At 35.8% G+C, this 19,056-nt stretch overlaps 1 protein-coding gene across 5 annotated transcripts in view; it reads right to left on the reverse strand.

Moving 5' to 3' along the window:
- ANKS1B (ankyrin repeat and sterile alpha motif domain containing 1B) overlaps positions 1-19,056 on the reverse strand; it is a 1,349,660-nt gene that overhangs the window by 47,427 nt on the left and 1,283,177 nt on the right. For all 5 annotated transcript variants that reach the window (XM_052001623.1, XM_052001625.1, XM_052001627.1 and 2 more), the window contains one exon: positions 18,803-18,874. In XM_052001623.1, coding sequence (XP_051857583.1) covers positions 18,803-18,874 — 72 coding nt within the window. The remainder of the gene's footprint in view (positions 1-18,802; positions 18,875-19,056) is intronic.

A 19,056-nucleotide genomic window follows, 5' to 3' on the forward strand; every position in this document is an offset into this window, starting at 1 on the left:
TATATACATAATATGCATATAAATATACACATATACACTTGGTAGTTTAGAGTACAAACACACACATAGAGTACATACAAGACATATAAGACAGCTGAGGGAGTTAGAAAGTCCTCATATTTGGAGGTGTAAAGAAAGGCTTTGAATAAAAAGTGGGTACTTGGATTGAGTTTTTAAAATGTAACATAAAAATACACACATAGAATACAAGTGAAGAATATAAGCTCTTAAAGAATAAGGACTATTTCATTTTGTCTTTCTATCTCTAGTGCCAGGTACACAGTAAACACCCAATAAATGCTTGCTGGCTAAGAATATTCTTGACTCTCCTTGCCCTTTTCTGAACACTTGCCATCTTATGCATAAGCTTCTTAACCAGTGGTGGCCAGAACTGAACTCTGCACTGACTACAGATGTCATTTGACCAACAGGATGGTCACCTTATTTCTAAGAGTGAGAATAGTTCCAAGATTGCATTGACTTTGGTGCTGCCATACTGTACTGTTATTATATATTAAAATTAACAAATAGATACATTATATAATAATATATTATCTATAATGTAATATAATAAATATATAAATTATATAACAAATATATAAATATAAATTAATAAATTGAGCTCAGAATCCACTGGAACCCCCAGATTTTTCTGAACAAACTAGTATATTCTTTCTACTTCCTAAGCTCCAATTCTAAACAAACCCAGACATAGTAACTTCTCTGGTTGATGTCTCCAAAGTAGACTCTGTACTCTTCAAACTGGAAGTGTGCACATTTTCCTTGGCAGATGAAGGTACTTATGCCTTTTTAATGGTCCATGAATGAAGATAGGGAAGAATGTGGTATTAAACCTAATTTATCATCTGATCATCAAACAATCACCAAAAACTGGGGCCCAAATTCTACTCCTGACATTTGATTATGAATTTTGACTGATATTGTACATTGTGGGAAAAGTCCTGGTTATTGGATCCAGAGGTCCTAGGGTCACATCTTGGACAAGTCATTTAATTTCTTTGGGACTCAGTTTCCTTATCTGTAAAAGGCTCAGACTCCCAAAGCTTCTTCCAACTCTACACTGGGGCCTTGATAGGTTATTTATTTTAATTTCCATTTTGACACCCTGCTTGAGCCCGAGGGCAGGTGCATGTTCACTGTAAGCCCAAGAGTGAACCAGCCCTGGTTCTGGAGAAGATGGCAATCAGAGCGGCAAGAAAAATCTTTCCAGCAGCCGTATTCTATTCCATTTTAAGATTTTATAGTTATCAGAATGTGACAACAGATTCATTTCAATCATGCATGTGCTGATTACTGTTGCTCCTTCCCATTTCCCTCTCACCTCTGCAATCACTGCTTCCCCTCCCCACTTTTAGGGGATGAAAGCACCTGTTCTGAACACGTCAGCTTCTCCAGTGCAATCCTGCCAAAACATCCTCTCTGATTGGCGGGGGCCCATTAATTTACTCGACCTCGCAACACTAGCTCATTGAGTCTTTGGACAATTAGAACTCCATATGCTGATTTTTGTAATGAGTCTTATTTACTTTTTTATGATCAGAGCTCATGTCTCCTAGCCTATTTTCCCCTATAGGATGCTCAGGGAAGGTGATGCTCAAAGTCCTCCCTCCTTTTATTGGGGGGTGGTTTATGGTTCCTCTCTGAGATATAAAAGAAAGCAGTGATCTTTCCAGAATTCCTAATGATCAAATGCAAATGTAATTCAATAAATACCTATTAAAGCCCCCACTATGTACAAGGGACTGGGGATACAAGGACAAAGATGAAAGTTACTGTCTTCAAGAAGTTTGATACTTTGGAGGGACATGACATATACACAAATGTGTATATACAGTTTGGGCAAGTACATGCAAAGTGATAGAGAAAACTTAACAAAGGGGGTGGAGGATCATATAACAGAGGGCAGAATTGCTATGAAGGAAAGGAGGGATTATCCTGATTATTTAGACCTAAAGTCTCATCTTCCTGAATTCAAATCTGCTCCCAGACATATACTAGCTGTGTGATCCTGGGCAAGTCATTTAACCCCATTTATCTTAGTTTTTTCTTCTATAAAATGGGTTGGAGAAGGAAATATAAACCACTCTAATAATTCTCTCCAAGAAAACCCCAAATGAGATAACAAAGAATTAGACATGACTCAAATGACCAAACAAAAACAATGTGAATATGTGATTTTTTTAAATCAATAAGTGGCTGCAAGAATCTTTATGTATAGTTTAGGGCCATCATTTCTTGAGTTTCACATCAATGATTTAATCTAATTCCTCATCTTAAATACGTGAAAACTGAGAATAAAAGTAATTGCTTAAGATCATACAGCAGTAGAAAGAAGAGCCTTTCCCTAGAGAGATTTACAGAAGAATCCAGAGGGGGCACCTTATTCTTATGAAATAAAAATAATTTCTCATGGTTTTCCTTGCTATCTTTGCAAACATGCTATGTGAGCCATGCCGTAAGTAGCTTAAAGAAATTCCCGAGTTGATTCTTCATTTCTAAGACATTAAGAAATACTCCAATCACGAAATACTGTGGGGAATTTATAATTTTCTTGTTGTTCTAGCCAGGGACCCTGGGCATCCCTGTAATAGGAAAGCAGTAATGTTAGCAGGGAGTTTACAACCAGGGTGATTTGGATTTTGATGTTTCATTTAACCTCTGTAAAAACATGTTTCCTGACAAAGAAGCCATTTGTGTCCCATAATCAGTACAGGGAGAAAATTGGTTTAACTACACACAGGCAGGGAATGTGACATTTCCTTTCTTTGGCAACCCAGCAATGATTTCCAACAGAATGTGTCTAGTTCAGTGACTAAATACCTGATGACCAGTGTGATTTCTCCTTTGTGTATCTTTGGCTTGTTTTAATTGCACTGAATGTGGGCCTTTTTACTTAAGACTTACAGTGCGTGGCAAATGATATTAATTCCCAAGTAAAGTTTGATTTAAGAGGGTGTGTGTGTGTGTGTGTGTGTGTGTGTGTGTGTGTGTAAGTACACACTTAAGTTGAGATAATGATATTAAATGTGCATGTACAACTCTTTATCCTTAAAAATACTATCCTAAAACTTATAAAATGCCCAATAATTGATTAGCTATTCAATTGAGGTCCCCCTTTGTTCTTTTTTTAATTGCAAATGTACAAAATGTGCTGATGTGTAAGATTTCCCAAATTTCTTTCAGGCTCTCACTTATTACCCAATCTGGACCCTATCTTCTTCCCTGCCATCGTGTTGCAGGCCATTCTCCATATCTAGAAACTACTAATTTCTTATTCAAATTCATCTCTTCTAAGTTTGCCTCTGGGAGCACTTCCTTCATGAAATCTCTAATCCTCCCAACTCCAATCTCCCCTCACCACTTGAGAGTATTATAGACTTACATTTTTAATAAGTGATTGATGAAATTATCATTTATTTGACAACCTAATGTTCCATTATACTAATAAACCCCCGTTCATGCAGCCATTTTATTGGAATTGTATGGAATCATTATTCTATATTGTATGGAAAGGCTATTTTCAGTTCTTTTCAACTGTCAACAACCCTGCTATAAATATCCTTGAACACTTATGCTTTTGTTTTTCCTTTATGGTAACAGTCAGAGGATATTACCAATGATGGGATGACTGGGTCATTCATTTATTTGTTTAATAAATATTTATTAGGAATCTATTGTGTTCAGAGTAAATGTGAGCTGTTCTTTGGAGAGAGATATATTGGTTGTTAGGAGACACGGCAACTAAAGGAATCACCGACTATAATCCTTTGAGTAAGATGGTGAACCATTGGGTTTTATACTTTTCCATGCATCCTGATGTTTCAGACTCCTGCCATTATTCCCTAAGGACTCTTGGTCTTCAGCATCTTCCCTAAAACTAAGCCCTCCCTTACTTACTGTAGGTAGCTAGATGGTGCAGTGGATACCTGAGTTCAAATATGATCTTAGACGCTTACTACCTGTGTGACCCTAGGCAAGTCACTTAACCCTGCTTGCCTCCATTGCTTCATCTGTAAAATGAGCTAGAGAAGGTAAAAAACAAAACAAAAAAACCCTACAGTTTCTTTGCCAAGAAAACTATAAATGAGTTCATGAAGAATTGCACAGGCCTGAAACAACTTAACAACAATGTTACTTTATCCAGTTAGACTGAGTTAGAAAGGGTATGACTAATCCTAAAATTTCAGAATTGCAAGGGATCTCAGTGGCCATCTTGCTTAACCCATACCCTTCAAAAAGGTTGCTATTTTTACAAAACAGTTTGACGTAGTGCCATTTAATCTTTGATGGAAGAACTCCCAAGAAAAAGGACTTAACTCCTGGGAAGTCAATTCCACTTTTGAATAGGTTTAATTGCTGAGAAATTATTTCTGATTACATCAAACCTAAATTTGCTTTTGGGAAATGTTATTAGGTACTTCTAGATCTGCTCTCTGAGGCCAAATTCTATTTCTGCAGCCTTTCAACTTCTTAAGATTACAGCCCTTAAGTCTTCTCAAGGCTACCTAGATCTTTCTGTTGATCCTTACTTGCCAGGGGCTGGTGTCCTATCACCATCCCATTTATCTCTCCATCATTTCTAGGATGTAATTGCTGAGGAATAAACATTATATTCTAGATGTGATCAGACCAGGGCAGAGGTGGAACTATTCCTTCTTTATTCTTGGAGGGTGTCTCTCTTAATGTAGCCTAAAATCACGAGTTTTTTGGCTGTCATCTATTGTTGACTCATATTAAGCTTGCAGTGCAGACAGAAAAAAGGCTAGTGGGACTGAGGGAATGTTATGTAGAGGTAAGCCTGTAAAATTTGGCATTTTCTAGGCTTTCCAAAAAAAAGAAAATACCTAACAATTTATAAATTCACCAGCAACACACGGACACACGTGTCCCAACAATCCTGTCAAAGAGGAATTGAATAAACAACTGTCTTGGAGGGTTAGTCTGGAAACTAGAAAAAAATACCAAATGTGATTGGTTGTGTGGTCCTGGGTAAGTCACTTAATTGCTCAGTGATCTAGACACTTTTCTAGCTTTGACTAAGAGTTGCAAAATAGGTGCTCAATATGTATTGGTATAGAAAGTTTCCTTATTTGGGAATTATTACTTAAAAGTATTAATTTATTTTTTTTCCCTGAGGCAATTGGGGTTAAGTGACTTGCCCAGGGTCAAAAATCCAGGAAGTGTTAAGTGTGTGAGGTCAGATTTGAACTCAGGTCCTCCTGACTTTAGGGCTGATGTTCTATCCACTGCCCCACGTGACTGTCCCTAATTTAAATTTAAATGTTCTTAGTTATCAAATTGAAAAAATTTCCAAGTAACCTCTATTAGGTGTATTCTCTTTTGTAAATTGTCTATTTATTTTTTGATATTTGTTCAATAAGAATTGGATATTGTTCTTCAATATCTATGTAGTTCCTCACTATCTGTAAAATTTAAATTGTTGTTTCATACCCGTGCTGGCAAAGATTTCCTATTCTCTTATTTTTCCTGTAATTTCCTTGAAGATAGGGACTGTCTTCCTTTGGTCTATTTCATCCCTACCACTTATAAAGCTAAACACATAGTAGGTGTCTAATAAATCTTGATTGATATTTTCACAACATTTTATTGTACAGAAAAAAATTTAAGGAAAATTCAATTCATCTACTTTATAATATAGTTTTTCATTTTATGTGATTCAAATATTTTTATTAATTAAATTTACATAAAACAGTGCATTATCCCTTTATTTTGATACAATTTTAAAAAACCAATGTAGCTGTTAATTGCTAAACAATATGAACTCAACATAATACAATGGGAAACTTGCCACCTACTCCCTTAATTCATCATATTTAATTTGCTAAAACTAAAATTATATATATTATATATCTTTATACAAAATGATAGCTAATAGCTATTTGTTAGGTATAAAAAACAAAAGACTTTTAAACTGCAGTCATCTGAGGAAAGTATTTCACCTTCATTTACTTTTTGGCTTACTCTATTTTCTAAACTTCCTTCTTCCTCCCTTCAAACTGATTATAATTTTATTTGTTTAATAGGAAAAAAATCATCTCTACAATAGAAAACCTTTAATTTGTTTTTGAACTTCTTATATTTGAGTCTTACATAGCTAGAATTTATTTTATCTCCTGGTTGAAGGTGGGGCTATCCTAGCAACATGCGTTTCTTCAATAACATTTATTTAACAATGACTCCTTTCACAATTTTGTCTTTTCCAGAGGTTTTTCAATGGTTTGGTTTCTTATTTTATTTTATTTTTTACATTACTCCTTTTATTGATAAGATCTTTGCTCTACTTTGTGGGTCTAGTTCTCTATTTAGTTTGACATTTATTTGACATTTTTGACATTTATTTGACAACCTAATGTTGTCATTTATGATATATTCTGAAGTCTAGGGAAAAGTCTACCTTCTTTGTCTTAATTCCAAATGAAATCTCAAAATTCTTGCATCTTAATTTTTCTTTTCTTTTCTTTTTTTTTTTACCCAAAGACACTTTTTAAAAAAACTGTAAACTGTTATATAGTTTTGAAAAGTAATACATAGTAAGTTTTGGTTTCATTGATATTCCCTTCTGTTTTTTTTTTTTACTTTGCATTGCAAAAACATTTTATTGATGCTTTTTCCATATTTATCACTAATAACTAACAAATATGCATAAGCCAGCAAAAGCAAATCAATATACTATGTCTAAGCATGCGTTTCATTATGAATCTATAATTCATCACTGTTCTTTGAAGAAGTTAGGAGCATGCTTTATCTTAAGTCTTTTGGAGTCATGGTTGTTTTAGTCAGAGTTATTAGTTTTTAGAATTCCCCTCCTCATTATTACTATAGTCATTTTGTAAGTATTTCTCTTGGTTTTGCTTATTTTACTCTGCATCAGTTCACACAACTCTTCTATAATTCTCTGGATTGATCATACTCGTCATTTCTTCTAGCACAATAAGATTCCATTACATTTATATACCACAATTTGTTCAATCGTTTCTTAAATGATTGGTATCTATTTTTTTCAGTTTACTACAAACTATTTTCAATGTAACTTTAGTAATGATTTTAACCAGTTATATAAGGAAATCTATTGACGTTTTTATTGGTATTCCAGCTATGACAATTTAGAGTATGTGATAATTTTAACTCTAGTAATCAACAGTAGAAGCATTATTTTCACTTTTATTTATTTGTTTTTCCTTTCATTTCTGTTAATGCAGTTTTATAGTTACTTTAATAGAAGCTAAACATATCTAGGTGACTTAATTAGATATCTATCTGCTAATGGAATCTTTTTCTTTCTTCAATATCCAACTCGGGAGTTGTATTTTTGATATCTGTAGTGAAAGTGATTTATTTTGCTTCAAATTGCCCTTCATAATTTCCATCAATTTCTACTGTACCTTTAATATATCCTACCTTGTAGCACATATATTTTTGCAAGCATATATTCCTCCATTAGATTGTGAGCTCTCTGAGGATATAGGTAAGTTATTTTCATCCTTATATCTCTAATGTCTAACATAGAACTTTGCATAAGAAGGCATTTAGTAAATTCTTAATTGAAGAGATTAAGTAGAATAGTCATTTTATTGTTATAAAGAGGATTATTTTAAAAATAACTTTTGAGCCTTTATAAATAATACTCAGGAAATAGCATGATACAGTAGAAAATTTACTTTCTCTGGTCTTAAGGAATCCTAGTTTAAATTCATTTCTGTTTCTTACTCTTTGTAAGTACTTTGTAAGTATTATAGTAATACTACTGAATAGATTTTATGCACTTGGTGATATGATCATTTTCTTAATTTTAAACCATCCTTACATCTCTGGTATAACTCATACTTGGTCATGGTGAATAATTTTTTAAAAATATGGTACTTTATTTTGTTTAGTATTTCTATATATATTCATTAATTAGATTCTCCTATAATTTTCTTTTTTAGTGTTGTCCCTATCAGATTTTAGATTCAAGGTCATATTTGCTTTATAAAAATAACATTTCTTATTATTTTTAAAAATTTCTGTATTATTGAAGCTTTTTATTTTCAAAACATATGCAGGATAATTTTTCAACATTGACTCTTACAATTGTGTTCCAATTTCCCCCCTTCCCTCACTCCTAGATGGCAAGTAATTCAATATATAATAATCTCTATGATTTAGAAATAGTATGTATAGCTAAAACAATAGTCTTTGAAATTTTAGAGAGATTCCCATGTGATCCTATCTGGGATATGTGTGTTTTATATTGGGAGTAATCAGCTGGTTAACAGATTAATTGGGATTGACCATGTATCTTATATGTACAAAGCTGTTTGCATGTAGTCTTCACTATCAGAACATAAATACCTTGAAGGCAAGGACCATATGTTTGCCTTTCTTCACATCTTCAGGGTTTAGAATTACAAGTATATACTAATTACTATGTAATTATATAGTATATATAAAGTATATATACATAAAGTATAAGTAATTACTATATATTTAGTGAGTATGTATTGATTTAAATAATTTTTATTTTTGTAAAGAGTCTTAATTTGCTCAAATTCCTAAATTTATTAGCCTATACTAATTGATAAGCATGTATTACAGCTGCCTTTATGCTTAATTATATACTCAATTTCTTGAGTTTTGTTTGCATTTTAAAAATATGATCTTCCCTACTTCTCCCATTTTGTTCTTTTTCCATATTGATAATGTCTTCTTTACTAAGTTCTTTGATTATTTCTTTCTTTTTAATAATTACACTAGAGGTCTTTCTGAAAGAGGGGCAGAAATATCATATTATTTTGAAATTTTTATTCCTGTATGGCTGTTTATGAATTCACTTGTCATGCTTCTCTGTCAGTCTCTAAATATCAGGAAAACAAATCTAATTTCTTTTCTAAGTGCCAGTTTTTCAAACACTAGAAGTCAACTACTATCACCCTAAACTTTTCCTGCACCTTGTGTTGGGGTTAGAGGCAAAGTTAATGAAATACAGACTGAAATTACTTAGACTCATCTGGTATCATTATGGCTCAATCTAAGTGGGGTTCTGTAATTTAATGGGCACTTTGGAGACGTATGGCTTTTTCAAGCCCCCTAATAACCCCTGATCCATCAATGCATCTAGGATAATAAGTATGTGCAACCAAGGAGAGAATAGGCAGAGAAAGCAACACATTTCTTGGTAACAGTCTTACTTGTATTGACCTGGGAAACCTGAATGGAATCTTTCTTTTCTTGGGATAGAGGATTTGCAGTTGGGAAGGGGCTCCTTTTGAAACCCTTTGAAAGGGAGAGGGGAAAAAGTCATAGGCTCTGAGGAGGAGGAGAAAGACAAGGAGAAGTAGGAGTAAGGAGGACATTAATTAACTGCCTGCTTCCCTGCCAAAGTGAGTGATGGTCTAAAAATGATTCTGGGCAGCTCTCTGTATAGAGACAGGGAAAACATCTAGGCAAGTGATGGATAGAAAGATGTAAGTGCTAAGTTTGGAAACAGATCTTTGGAGAGGAGGGAAATTAAAGACTGAAAAAGCAAACCATACTTTGCAATGGAGAGGGATTCAGGATATATACTATTCTGGATTATATGGCAAAACCCCAGATAACTGAATAATCAACATATAAATTTATAAGAAAATAGAAGGAAAACAATGTGTGTGGGAGGGAGCAGAAGAGAAGTTATAGCTATTCCACTCCTGGGCAGAATTCCAGGCCATGAATATTGAGTTTATGAGTAAGGCTGAATATGTGGTACCATGAAATGGGTCTGTTTGTTGGTAGATTCATGTACTGCCCCAGATCTACCTAGAGGGGTTTGTGTAGCAATGAATCACAGAAGACAGACAGAAAAACCAATATTAAATGTTTACCTGGAGGTTGAGAAGAAATCTTCGCTAAGGTGGGCCAAGGGGAACGTTATATGCCTACGTGACTATGAGAGCTGAAGGCAAGCTAAACCTGGGGCTTGAACATTATACTTGGTTGGATCTTGGGAAAATCTTAATTTCCTTTTTCAGCCTGCAACTGGAGGGCATGAGTATGTATAAAACTACAAATAAAAATGGCCAGATTCTCCCTAGACATTCACCATGTATTAAAAACAAGTACTTACAAATGTTTTTTGTCATACATTATAAAAAATACAGGAGGCCAAGGGAAAGAGCTTTAAGATTGGTAGTGGAAAATTTAATAAATTTTCCAAAAACTTTTGAAAGATGATACCAAGAATGCCACACTAGAGTGGTTATTTTTGAGAGTGTAATTTTCCTTTTTATTTATTATTCTAGACTTGACATATCAACAAACAAGAGCATTTCCCTATTGAAAAGAGAATAGAAAAAAGAGAACTATCTATGAAACTAAGTCCTCACTAGGTAGAGCTTTTAAGTTTTGAGAAGATGTTTCAAATTTAACCTGGTAGTTCCATCACTTCTGTGCTTGTCTATGTCCCCTTCTGAATAAAAATAATCTGCAGGAATTCTTTTAATGAAAAGAGATCATCAGGAGCCTCTCCTAGTTGATAGATGTGGAAACTGAGGTCCAGAAAAATTAAATGATTTGTACAGGGTCACATAGATAGTAAGCAGCATTCTAACTCAGTTTTTCTGACTCATGTAGCTAACACTAACCCTAAATTCCTAAAAGGGACAGCAAGGGGGTACTATAGTACTGGGCTTAGAGTCAGGAAGGCTCATCTTTCTGAACTCAAATATGGCCTTGGACACTTACTCACTGAATGACCTTAGCCAAGTCATTTTACCCTATTTGCCTCAGTTTACTCATCTCTAAAATGAGCTGGAGAAGAAAATGGCAAACCACTCCAGTATCTTTTGCTAAGAAAACACCAAAAAAGGTCACGAAGAGTCAGAGGTGACTGGAACAACAAATTCCTAAACTTTTATATTCGCAGAAGGTAAGACTCTAATGATAAGATATACATTTGTAATTTTTCTTTAAAAAAAATCTGGACTTGAGGACAGTGCAGTAGCACGTAGGCCCTCCAATGCCTAGTACAGAATTGGGCACAAAGTAGGGATAATAATACTTGGTGTATTTTCATACTTGGGCTATTTTGAGTCAAAATCTTTATGAACCTTGTAGTATTATCCTAAGGTCTTTTTTAACTCCCCCCAAATTAGAATCAGAAAGGATTTATATAATTTTGAATTTTTTTTGTCAATAGTTGAACCAAAAATTTAAGTATTTGTCGCAGGTGGGAAAAAATTTCTTAATGTACATATTTTACCCGTAAATGGATTCAAATTATTCTAAGTCATTCATCAAAACATTGATTTCTCAATTAATTTTTAAACTGTAGTTTGGTGCATTTAATATCTATCCAGGTTTTTCTTTCAAACTCCTACATGTTTTCACAAACACTTTGAGGCAATGTAATATAGTAGATTGGAGGCCAATCTCAGAGTCAGAATACCTGGGTTCCAGTCCCATCTCTGACATACTGGCTGTGTGACCTTGAGGGAGTTATTTTGTCTCTCATTACCATCCTTTCCCCCAATTCCTGCAACTCTCTAATGAGTCGGCTGCTCATCTGCTTTAGTAAATGGTATTTCCTATGCTAATGAAATCATATATGCATGTGCATAGATATGTGTTTATACACAATTGCTTGTGCTTAATAACCACATTATTGATTGTACATTCAGAAATAATGAAACCCAATACCAAATTCTCAGTCCATTAAATTAATGAAGCCAAATGAAAATACCAAGAAATTAATGTAAAATTATCTTGATACTGTTAATGTTGAGAGACTAATTGATAAGATGATGAAGCATTACATCAAGTTGGAAATTACTCCATCATCATCAAATTTACTAAACATTCTGAGTATAAAGAAAAGTCATTTCTTGATTCTTCTGAGAAGAAACAGTTCATCATTTGAAATACTTGGATAAGCAAACTCTTGTAATATTTCAGAATATCAAAGAAAGCTTACCCAAATTAGATTTAAGTCTAACCCCATAATCTTTGGCAAATCATTGGATTTTCCTAAACTTCCAAGGTGTTTATTTTAGCTAGTGTTAATTTTCCAATCTTTTTGATGGATACCTGAAATTAACTCTTATCTTAAAATAGAAAATCCAGACAATTCCCTTAACCTCTTATTGCCCTCTCCAACCTTTCCAGCTTGAAGTGGATGATCCCATAAGCGTTTGTCATTATAAGGATTCTTGTGGATTATTGCTGTGATTCATCTTTGAAATTACATTTTTTATTCACAAGGGACATAGACATCAGGGTAGCTCTGGAACTATTGTGTTAGATTTGAAATAGACCGAAAACCCTCCTCAACAGAGAGATCCCCAGTTTCACATATTGACTTTTTTTGTTGTTCTCCAGAATTGAAATGTGACTTGGTCTGAATAATTCTAAAATTCTACAAGGACTACATGTGAAACTGTGAATCTCTATAGGATTCTGTTATATTTCAGAAGTCAAGAAAGTGGGCATTTAATGTTTGCTTGAAGACCTCCAAAGGGTGTGTGTGTGGGGATGCTAATTATTCAGGCTACCAAACCACTTCAGGGCTCATTTAATTGTTGGAAAGGTTTTCATTGTGAGACATAAACGTGTATATTTTCAATTTTGACCTATTATTTATCCCCAGTTCTAGGGCCTGTCAAATCCCTTTTCTAAACATTTGAAAACAGCCATTATGTCTCTCTGAGTCTTCTCTTCTTAGTTCCTTCAGTTGCTCCTCCTGTGATATGGTCTTAAGATCCTTCCCTAGCTTGGATGTCCTCCTCTGGGTGCTCCTATCTTGGTTACATCCTCCATAAGTCCCAGATCTGGACCCAATACTCCATGTGTGATCTGACTAGGGTAATGGACAGCAGGACTGTTGTGCTCCTTAAATCAAATTAGCTGTCTTATCCCAAACATTGGCTCCTCCTGAGTTTTTAGTGCATTTAAATCTTTTGATGTGTTTCCAAACTCTTGATTAGAATCCTCCACAAGGGACTGCCAGCCTAACTTGAAGAGCATCATGGTGTAGTGGATAGAGAAGTAGACTTGGATTGTGAAAGGCCCAAGGTCAAGTCTTACCTCTGATACATGCTGATTATGGGATTCTGGGTACTGAAGCATTCAATGGCCCCAGGCAGCTTTCCAAGCTGATAAACTTCAGGGAGAGTACTGAGCTGCATTGCTAATGGGAGTTTTCTCACCTGGGAGTTGCTTAGACCACAAATCTGGTCCTTATTCCTCTCTCTACCTTTGCAATTCTTTCTCACATTATTCCCTTTTGTGTATAATTCATGACACTCCAACCAAAAGATCCCTATTTCAAGAACACCTTCACCTTCTTACCCATTTAGTGACTGAAGCTATATAGCAATTGTAGCAAAGAATCCGCCCCCCCCCAAATCTAAATGAATAAAAGAATGAATCTGGGAGGGGAAGACTCTCGAAGTTTCTGGCCAAAGCAGAAATGATTGCTATTTACATCCAATCAGAGCCAGTCAGAACCCAAACAATGACCAAATGGGGCTTGGCCTGGGACCTATTGGTGGCCAATGAGAATCAGATTGATTTCAGTTTGGTCCTTAAGAAAGAAATCTAGTCAGTAAGTCCCAGGATATCTTGGGAGGGTTCAAAGGTGCAAAAGAGGAAAAAGAAATTATTTTAAAAAGCATCTGTAGGTAAGGGTATGATACCCTATGTGGATAGAGGGAAGGAAGGAAGGAGTCTTCCAAGTGACCTATTCCAGTTTGTGGGTCAGTTTTAGTCACAGAAATGCCCTGTGACTAATGCCCTGGCATTAAGAAAATTCACAAGGGACTAGTATTAATAGTTTAAATACCGTCCCTTCATTTTGGCATTTAATAATCTGCCATAATATGGCTCCAAATGAGCTTTCTAAACTGAATCCATAATATATCCCTTCATATACTCTAATGATCCAGGATGCATTGACTTGATTGCTGTTTGCCATCTCCATGACTGGAATATTCTCCTTGCTCATTTCAAGGCTTAACTAAGGCGTCACTTCCCACAGGTGTTCCCATTTCTCCAGTAATAATAAGTGCTTTACCCTCCTCCTGAAATTAATTTGTATTTTGGTTCCGATAAGTCACCTCAATTTCCTCATCTGTAAATCTGTATTCACGTATATTTGACACTTACTCATTCTATACTGACAATCTCCTTAACAAGAAGGACTGTTTCATATTTTGTATTTTAACCCATAGTGCTTGTCATAGAGCAGATGCTTAATAAATGCTTCTTGGTTGCTTGCTTATGTATCAAGAGGCAGTGTGAGAGAGTGGTTAGAGAGTTAGCGGAAAAGCCAGGAAAACTCAATTTGAAATCTAACTACTCATATGTACTGGTTTTATGGCTCTGGGTAAGTCAGCTAATCTTGAAGTTCTCTAGACAGCCCTATTAAGACTGCGCCACTTAGCAATAGTAGAAGAAATTTCCTTACTAAGTGTTCCTTCTACAAATAAAATCACAAGCTCAGCTCATAAATGTATTTTCCTCCTGCAGAATGTAAGCTCCTTGTGGGCAGGATTGTTTTATTCTTGTGCATCTGTGTATTTCTATCCCCAGTAGTTGGCATCGAGTAGCTACTTAATAAACCCTTCTCAAATTGATTGAAATCACAGCTTTTGCATCTGATGAAGCTGAAAATGAGTGAGTGAGCAAGGCCTGTTTAATCAGGTGTGGAATTAAGAGTTGCCAATAGTCAAAGAAGCAATAAATAATCCCCTATTTTCATGCAAGCAACTCATGACAAAAGTGAAGGGCTGCATACCAGTAAATTCATACTGGAGCAGAAAAATGCTTTCTAAACAGGCTGCAGCTCCCAAGCTCTCCATTTCAGCATCAGAATAGTATTTAACCATATTTTATTCCATGGAGATCATTAAAATCTTTTTGTTCCTGTTATCAGAAAGGGATTTCAGAAGCATTCAACTCCAAAAAATTAATTGAAATCTGAATCACAGATTTGGTGTCTTTTAAACACAATGTGCATGGTGAATTCTTAGAATAATTATGATGATCCCCCAAATCTGATTGCAGCCAGCTAATTTAGTTATGAATATTGAATAGAGATGTTAAGTTTTCATGGGCCAGTATGTAAATTATCAGTAAGCTTTAAGGACTGAAAAACCCAAAGCATGGAGGTCAGAATTTTTGTGAATGCTGACAGTTTCTCATTTCCATATGAATATTATCGATTAGTCATGGCATTTGGTTTTGCTATATGTACATATATTTTGCTATACCTCTGGATTTTTTGGTTGGGAATCATGATTTCATTGGCACAGGGAACTCAAGTGAAGAAACTCCCTTTAGCAATGCAGATCAGAAGCTGCTCTTTCAGTGATAATAAGAATAGTCAACATTTATATAGTGATTTAAGGTCAGCAAAGCACGGTACAGACATTTCCTCATTTATTTATAGGTTTATGGATTGAAAGCTCCCGACTCAATGCTCTTCTCGCCCTGAAAGATACATCCCTCCCCTTCATCTCTGCCCTGACTGGTGAGTTTCTCAATAATCTTCATTTTTAGTAAGTTTTCAGGCCATCTCTGCTTCTGCCTCTTTAGACTTCTAAAAATCTCATGTGGGTTCTTTCTCTTCCTCATTCCTATCCCCACCCCCCACCCCCAACTTTTAAACCTTCCTTTTTTTGGTTTGTTTTCTTTAGAATATAAGTTCCTTCAGGGCAGGGTCTGTCTTATTGCTTATATTTATATCTTAAGTGCTTAAATGTAGTGCTTGGCATATAATAAACACTTAAGATAAATGCTCCATTTCAAGTTGAAATGGATCCATCAAGTCCAACTCTTTCAAATTAAAGATGAGAAAACTGAGGTCCAGAGTGTCACAACAGGTAAGTGGCTAAAGCAGGATTCAATGCAGGTCATAAAGATTCCAAATCCAGCATTCTATCCACAACACTCGAGGGTTCCAAACACTCTTGAATATTGTCAAACCAGATAAAATATAGTTTTTACGTAGTCATTTTCAGCTGTATCTAACTCTTTATGACCCCATTTGGGGTTTTCTTGGCAAAGATACTGGAGTAGTTTGCCATTTTCTTCTTCAGTTCATTTTACAGATGAGGAAACTAAGACAAACAGGGTGAAGTGATTTGCCCAGTGAGTGTCTGGGGTCACATTTGAATTTAGGAAGATGGGACTTTGTAAAGGGCTGAAACTCTGAGTTGATGCATTGAGGTGGGACAACTGAGCACTTAAGGCTAATTACCCATTGGACAATACTCTATTAGCATATGCTTGGAAAATGGCCCTCCCCACTATTCTGTGCTGGTTCGATCTTTTGATTTAAACAGAGTATCGTAGGAGGGATTAGGGGGTGGAGTAAGACAAGCCAGGGGGACTTTGGTGGTAGATGAGGAAGAAGGAGGTCATGGAAATCCTGCGTTTATCCTGTTCATTTCTACTCCTAAAAACCAAGAATAAAGACCAAGGACTTTTGCTTACCCTGACTCTAGCAGGGATCCTCAAACATTTTAAATAGGAGGCCAGTTCACTGTCCCTCAGACCGTTGGAGGGCCTGACTATAGTAAAAACAAAAACTTTGTTTTGTGGGCCTTTAAATAAAGAAACTTCAAAGCCCTGGGTGAGGGGGATAATTATCCTCAGCTGCTGCATCTGGCCGCGGCTGGCTGTAGTTTGAGGACCCCTGCAGGTATCCAGGGTGCTAACTCGGTCTTCACAAGACTCCCTAATTTAGGCCTAGTGCTCCATCCACTATGGCGCCACCTAGCTGCCCTGATGCTATTATATCCTTAATCCAGGCCTGGTTTTCCATCCACTATGGTCCTACTTAGCTGCCCTGATGCTACTGTTAAATCTTTAATCCAGGTGTGGTGCTCCATCCACTATGGCGCCACCTAGCTGCCTTGATGCTACTGTTAAATCCTTAATCCAGGTCTGGTGCTCCATCCACTATGGCGCCACCTAGCTGCCCTGATGCTATTATATCCTTAATCCAGGCCTGTTGCTCCATCCTCTATGGCATCACCTAGCTGTTTTAATGCTACTGTTAAATCCTTAATCCAGATCTAGTGCTCCATCCACCATGACGCCACCTAGCTGCCCTAATGTCATGATTTAGTGACTTGCCTAAAATGACCCAGAGAGGAAAATACTTAACAGAATAAATAAAAATATGATAAAACATGGCTAATATTACATTTTAAAACTGTCAACATGCAGCTGGTAGAGATCCTTCTGTAAGTATTACTGGCCCATTTTTTCTGAATATGAATATGAACTTGCCACCATTGAACTCTCTCTCTCTTTTGAGTAGAGCACTGCAGGGGAGCACTGAAAAGTTTTGACTTATCCAGGGTTTTACAGTCAGTGTTGAAAGCAGTCTGAACCCAGCCCGGTTATCTATCCACTCTACCTAGCTGTATATTTAGAATCACAGAATTCAATTTAATGAAACCTAGGAAATATTTCTTAAGCATCCATCACATACGTATGGAGACAAATAAGAACTTGGCTTCTATCTTTAAGGAGCTCATATTAGACTTGGGGGAAATAAACTATACAAAGGGTGTGTAAATCCAAAGTTAGGACTGGGAGAAATCTTGGGCATCATCTACTGTAAGTTCCACCTTTTACAGAGAAAAGGCCCAATGACCTGCTCTAAGTCACCCAGCTAGAGTGGCCCAGCTAAGATTAGATCATAGTCCTTGAGAAGCTCAGGCTCAAGGCTATTTCTATCAAAGTCACAGCAGCAGGATAAAAGTATATATTTATGGATATTTTGACCTATAATTCTCCCGGTGGGAAAGTTCTTCTATTAAGAAAGCCAAAATACAGTTGGGCCCACAACAGGGCACCTCTCTGATGTAGGTTCCCTTGATCTTTCTGCTATAGAAGGAAATGCAATAGTAAATCGATCACATCATACATAAAGAGAAGGTATTTAAGAGGCAAAGGGAAGAACATTGGGACTTAGAGTCAAAGGACCTGGGTTCAAATTCCAAAATCTGCCACTTATTATCTCTGTGATTTTGGGCAAATTTTCTTTATATGTAAAATTAGGGGGTTGGTTTAGATGGCTTTTGATCCCTTCCAGATGTAAATCAGGTTCATGAAGCTTGTTTATATATATATAATTAATACAAAATTGGAACTGGTAGAAAAACCAAACCAATGACTTATTAAAATAGGTACATTTATAATTTCATAAATCTAGAGCTGGAATTCAATCCCCTCAATAATTTCAAATTCAAAAAAAATAAACTGAGTCCCTTTGAGGTTAAGTTGACTTACTCAAAGTCACAAAGGTAGCAAATATCAGAGGGGAAATTTGAACTTGTCTCTTCTGATTTCAGAACCAGTTGTTCATTAAACTGGCCTTGTAATATATAATCTAATATCATAGACCTGAAGTCAATGTTGGAAGGAACCATAGAGGCCTCATTTTATAGAGAAGGAAATTGAGGCCCAAAGGAGAAAAAAGATTTGTTTAAGGTCATAAAAGTAGTAAACTGCAGATTTGGGAATTTAAACTTGGATCCTTTGAGTCTAAGTCTCAGTGCTCTTCCCTGTGCACCATGAATGGGTAGATCTCCTTAAAAAGTTTTTAGTTTAGGAACAAATACAAAGAAGCTCTCAGATTAACATTAGAAAGACTTCATTAGGCATGGATGGCCCCAAGTGGCCAGTGCAATTTTAGCACCTTGAAAGAGTTATGTAACTCCAATTTCAGAAGTTTTAACTTTCTACACAAGCATTTAATATTCTGGCTTCTCTACAGAAAAGGATGGTGACTTACCCTCATTTTGGCACATGCATCTTGTGTTGATTCTGTTCCTCGAAGTTCTTTAATCAGCATAGAACCTAAATACTGAAAGAAAGCAAAAATTCCACTGATTAATAGTATTAAAGGCAACCTGTCAACCAACTAAAAAAGCATTTTGAGTGAGCACCTATTATGTTCAGGGGAGATAAAGATGAAATTTATACACTTCCTAGCCTCAAGGAACTTGCATGGATAAAGGAAAAAATATAAGCCCCCAATACATGAAA

Source organism: Antechinus flavipes, chromosome 5 (genome assembly GCF_016432865.1).
Source record: "Antechinus flavipes isolate AdamAnt ecotype Samford, QLD, Australia chromosome 5, AdamAnt_v2, whole genome shotgun sequence".
Taxonomy (NCBI): domain Eukaryota; kingdom Metazoa; phylum Chordata; class Mammalia; order Dasyuromorphia; family Dasyuridae; genus Antechinus; species Antechinus flavipes.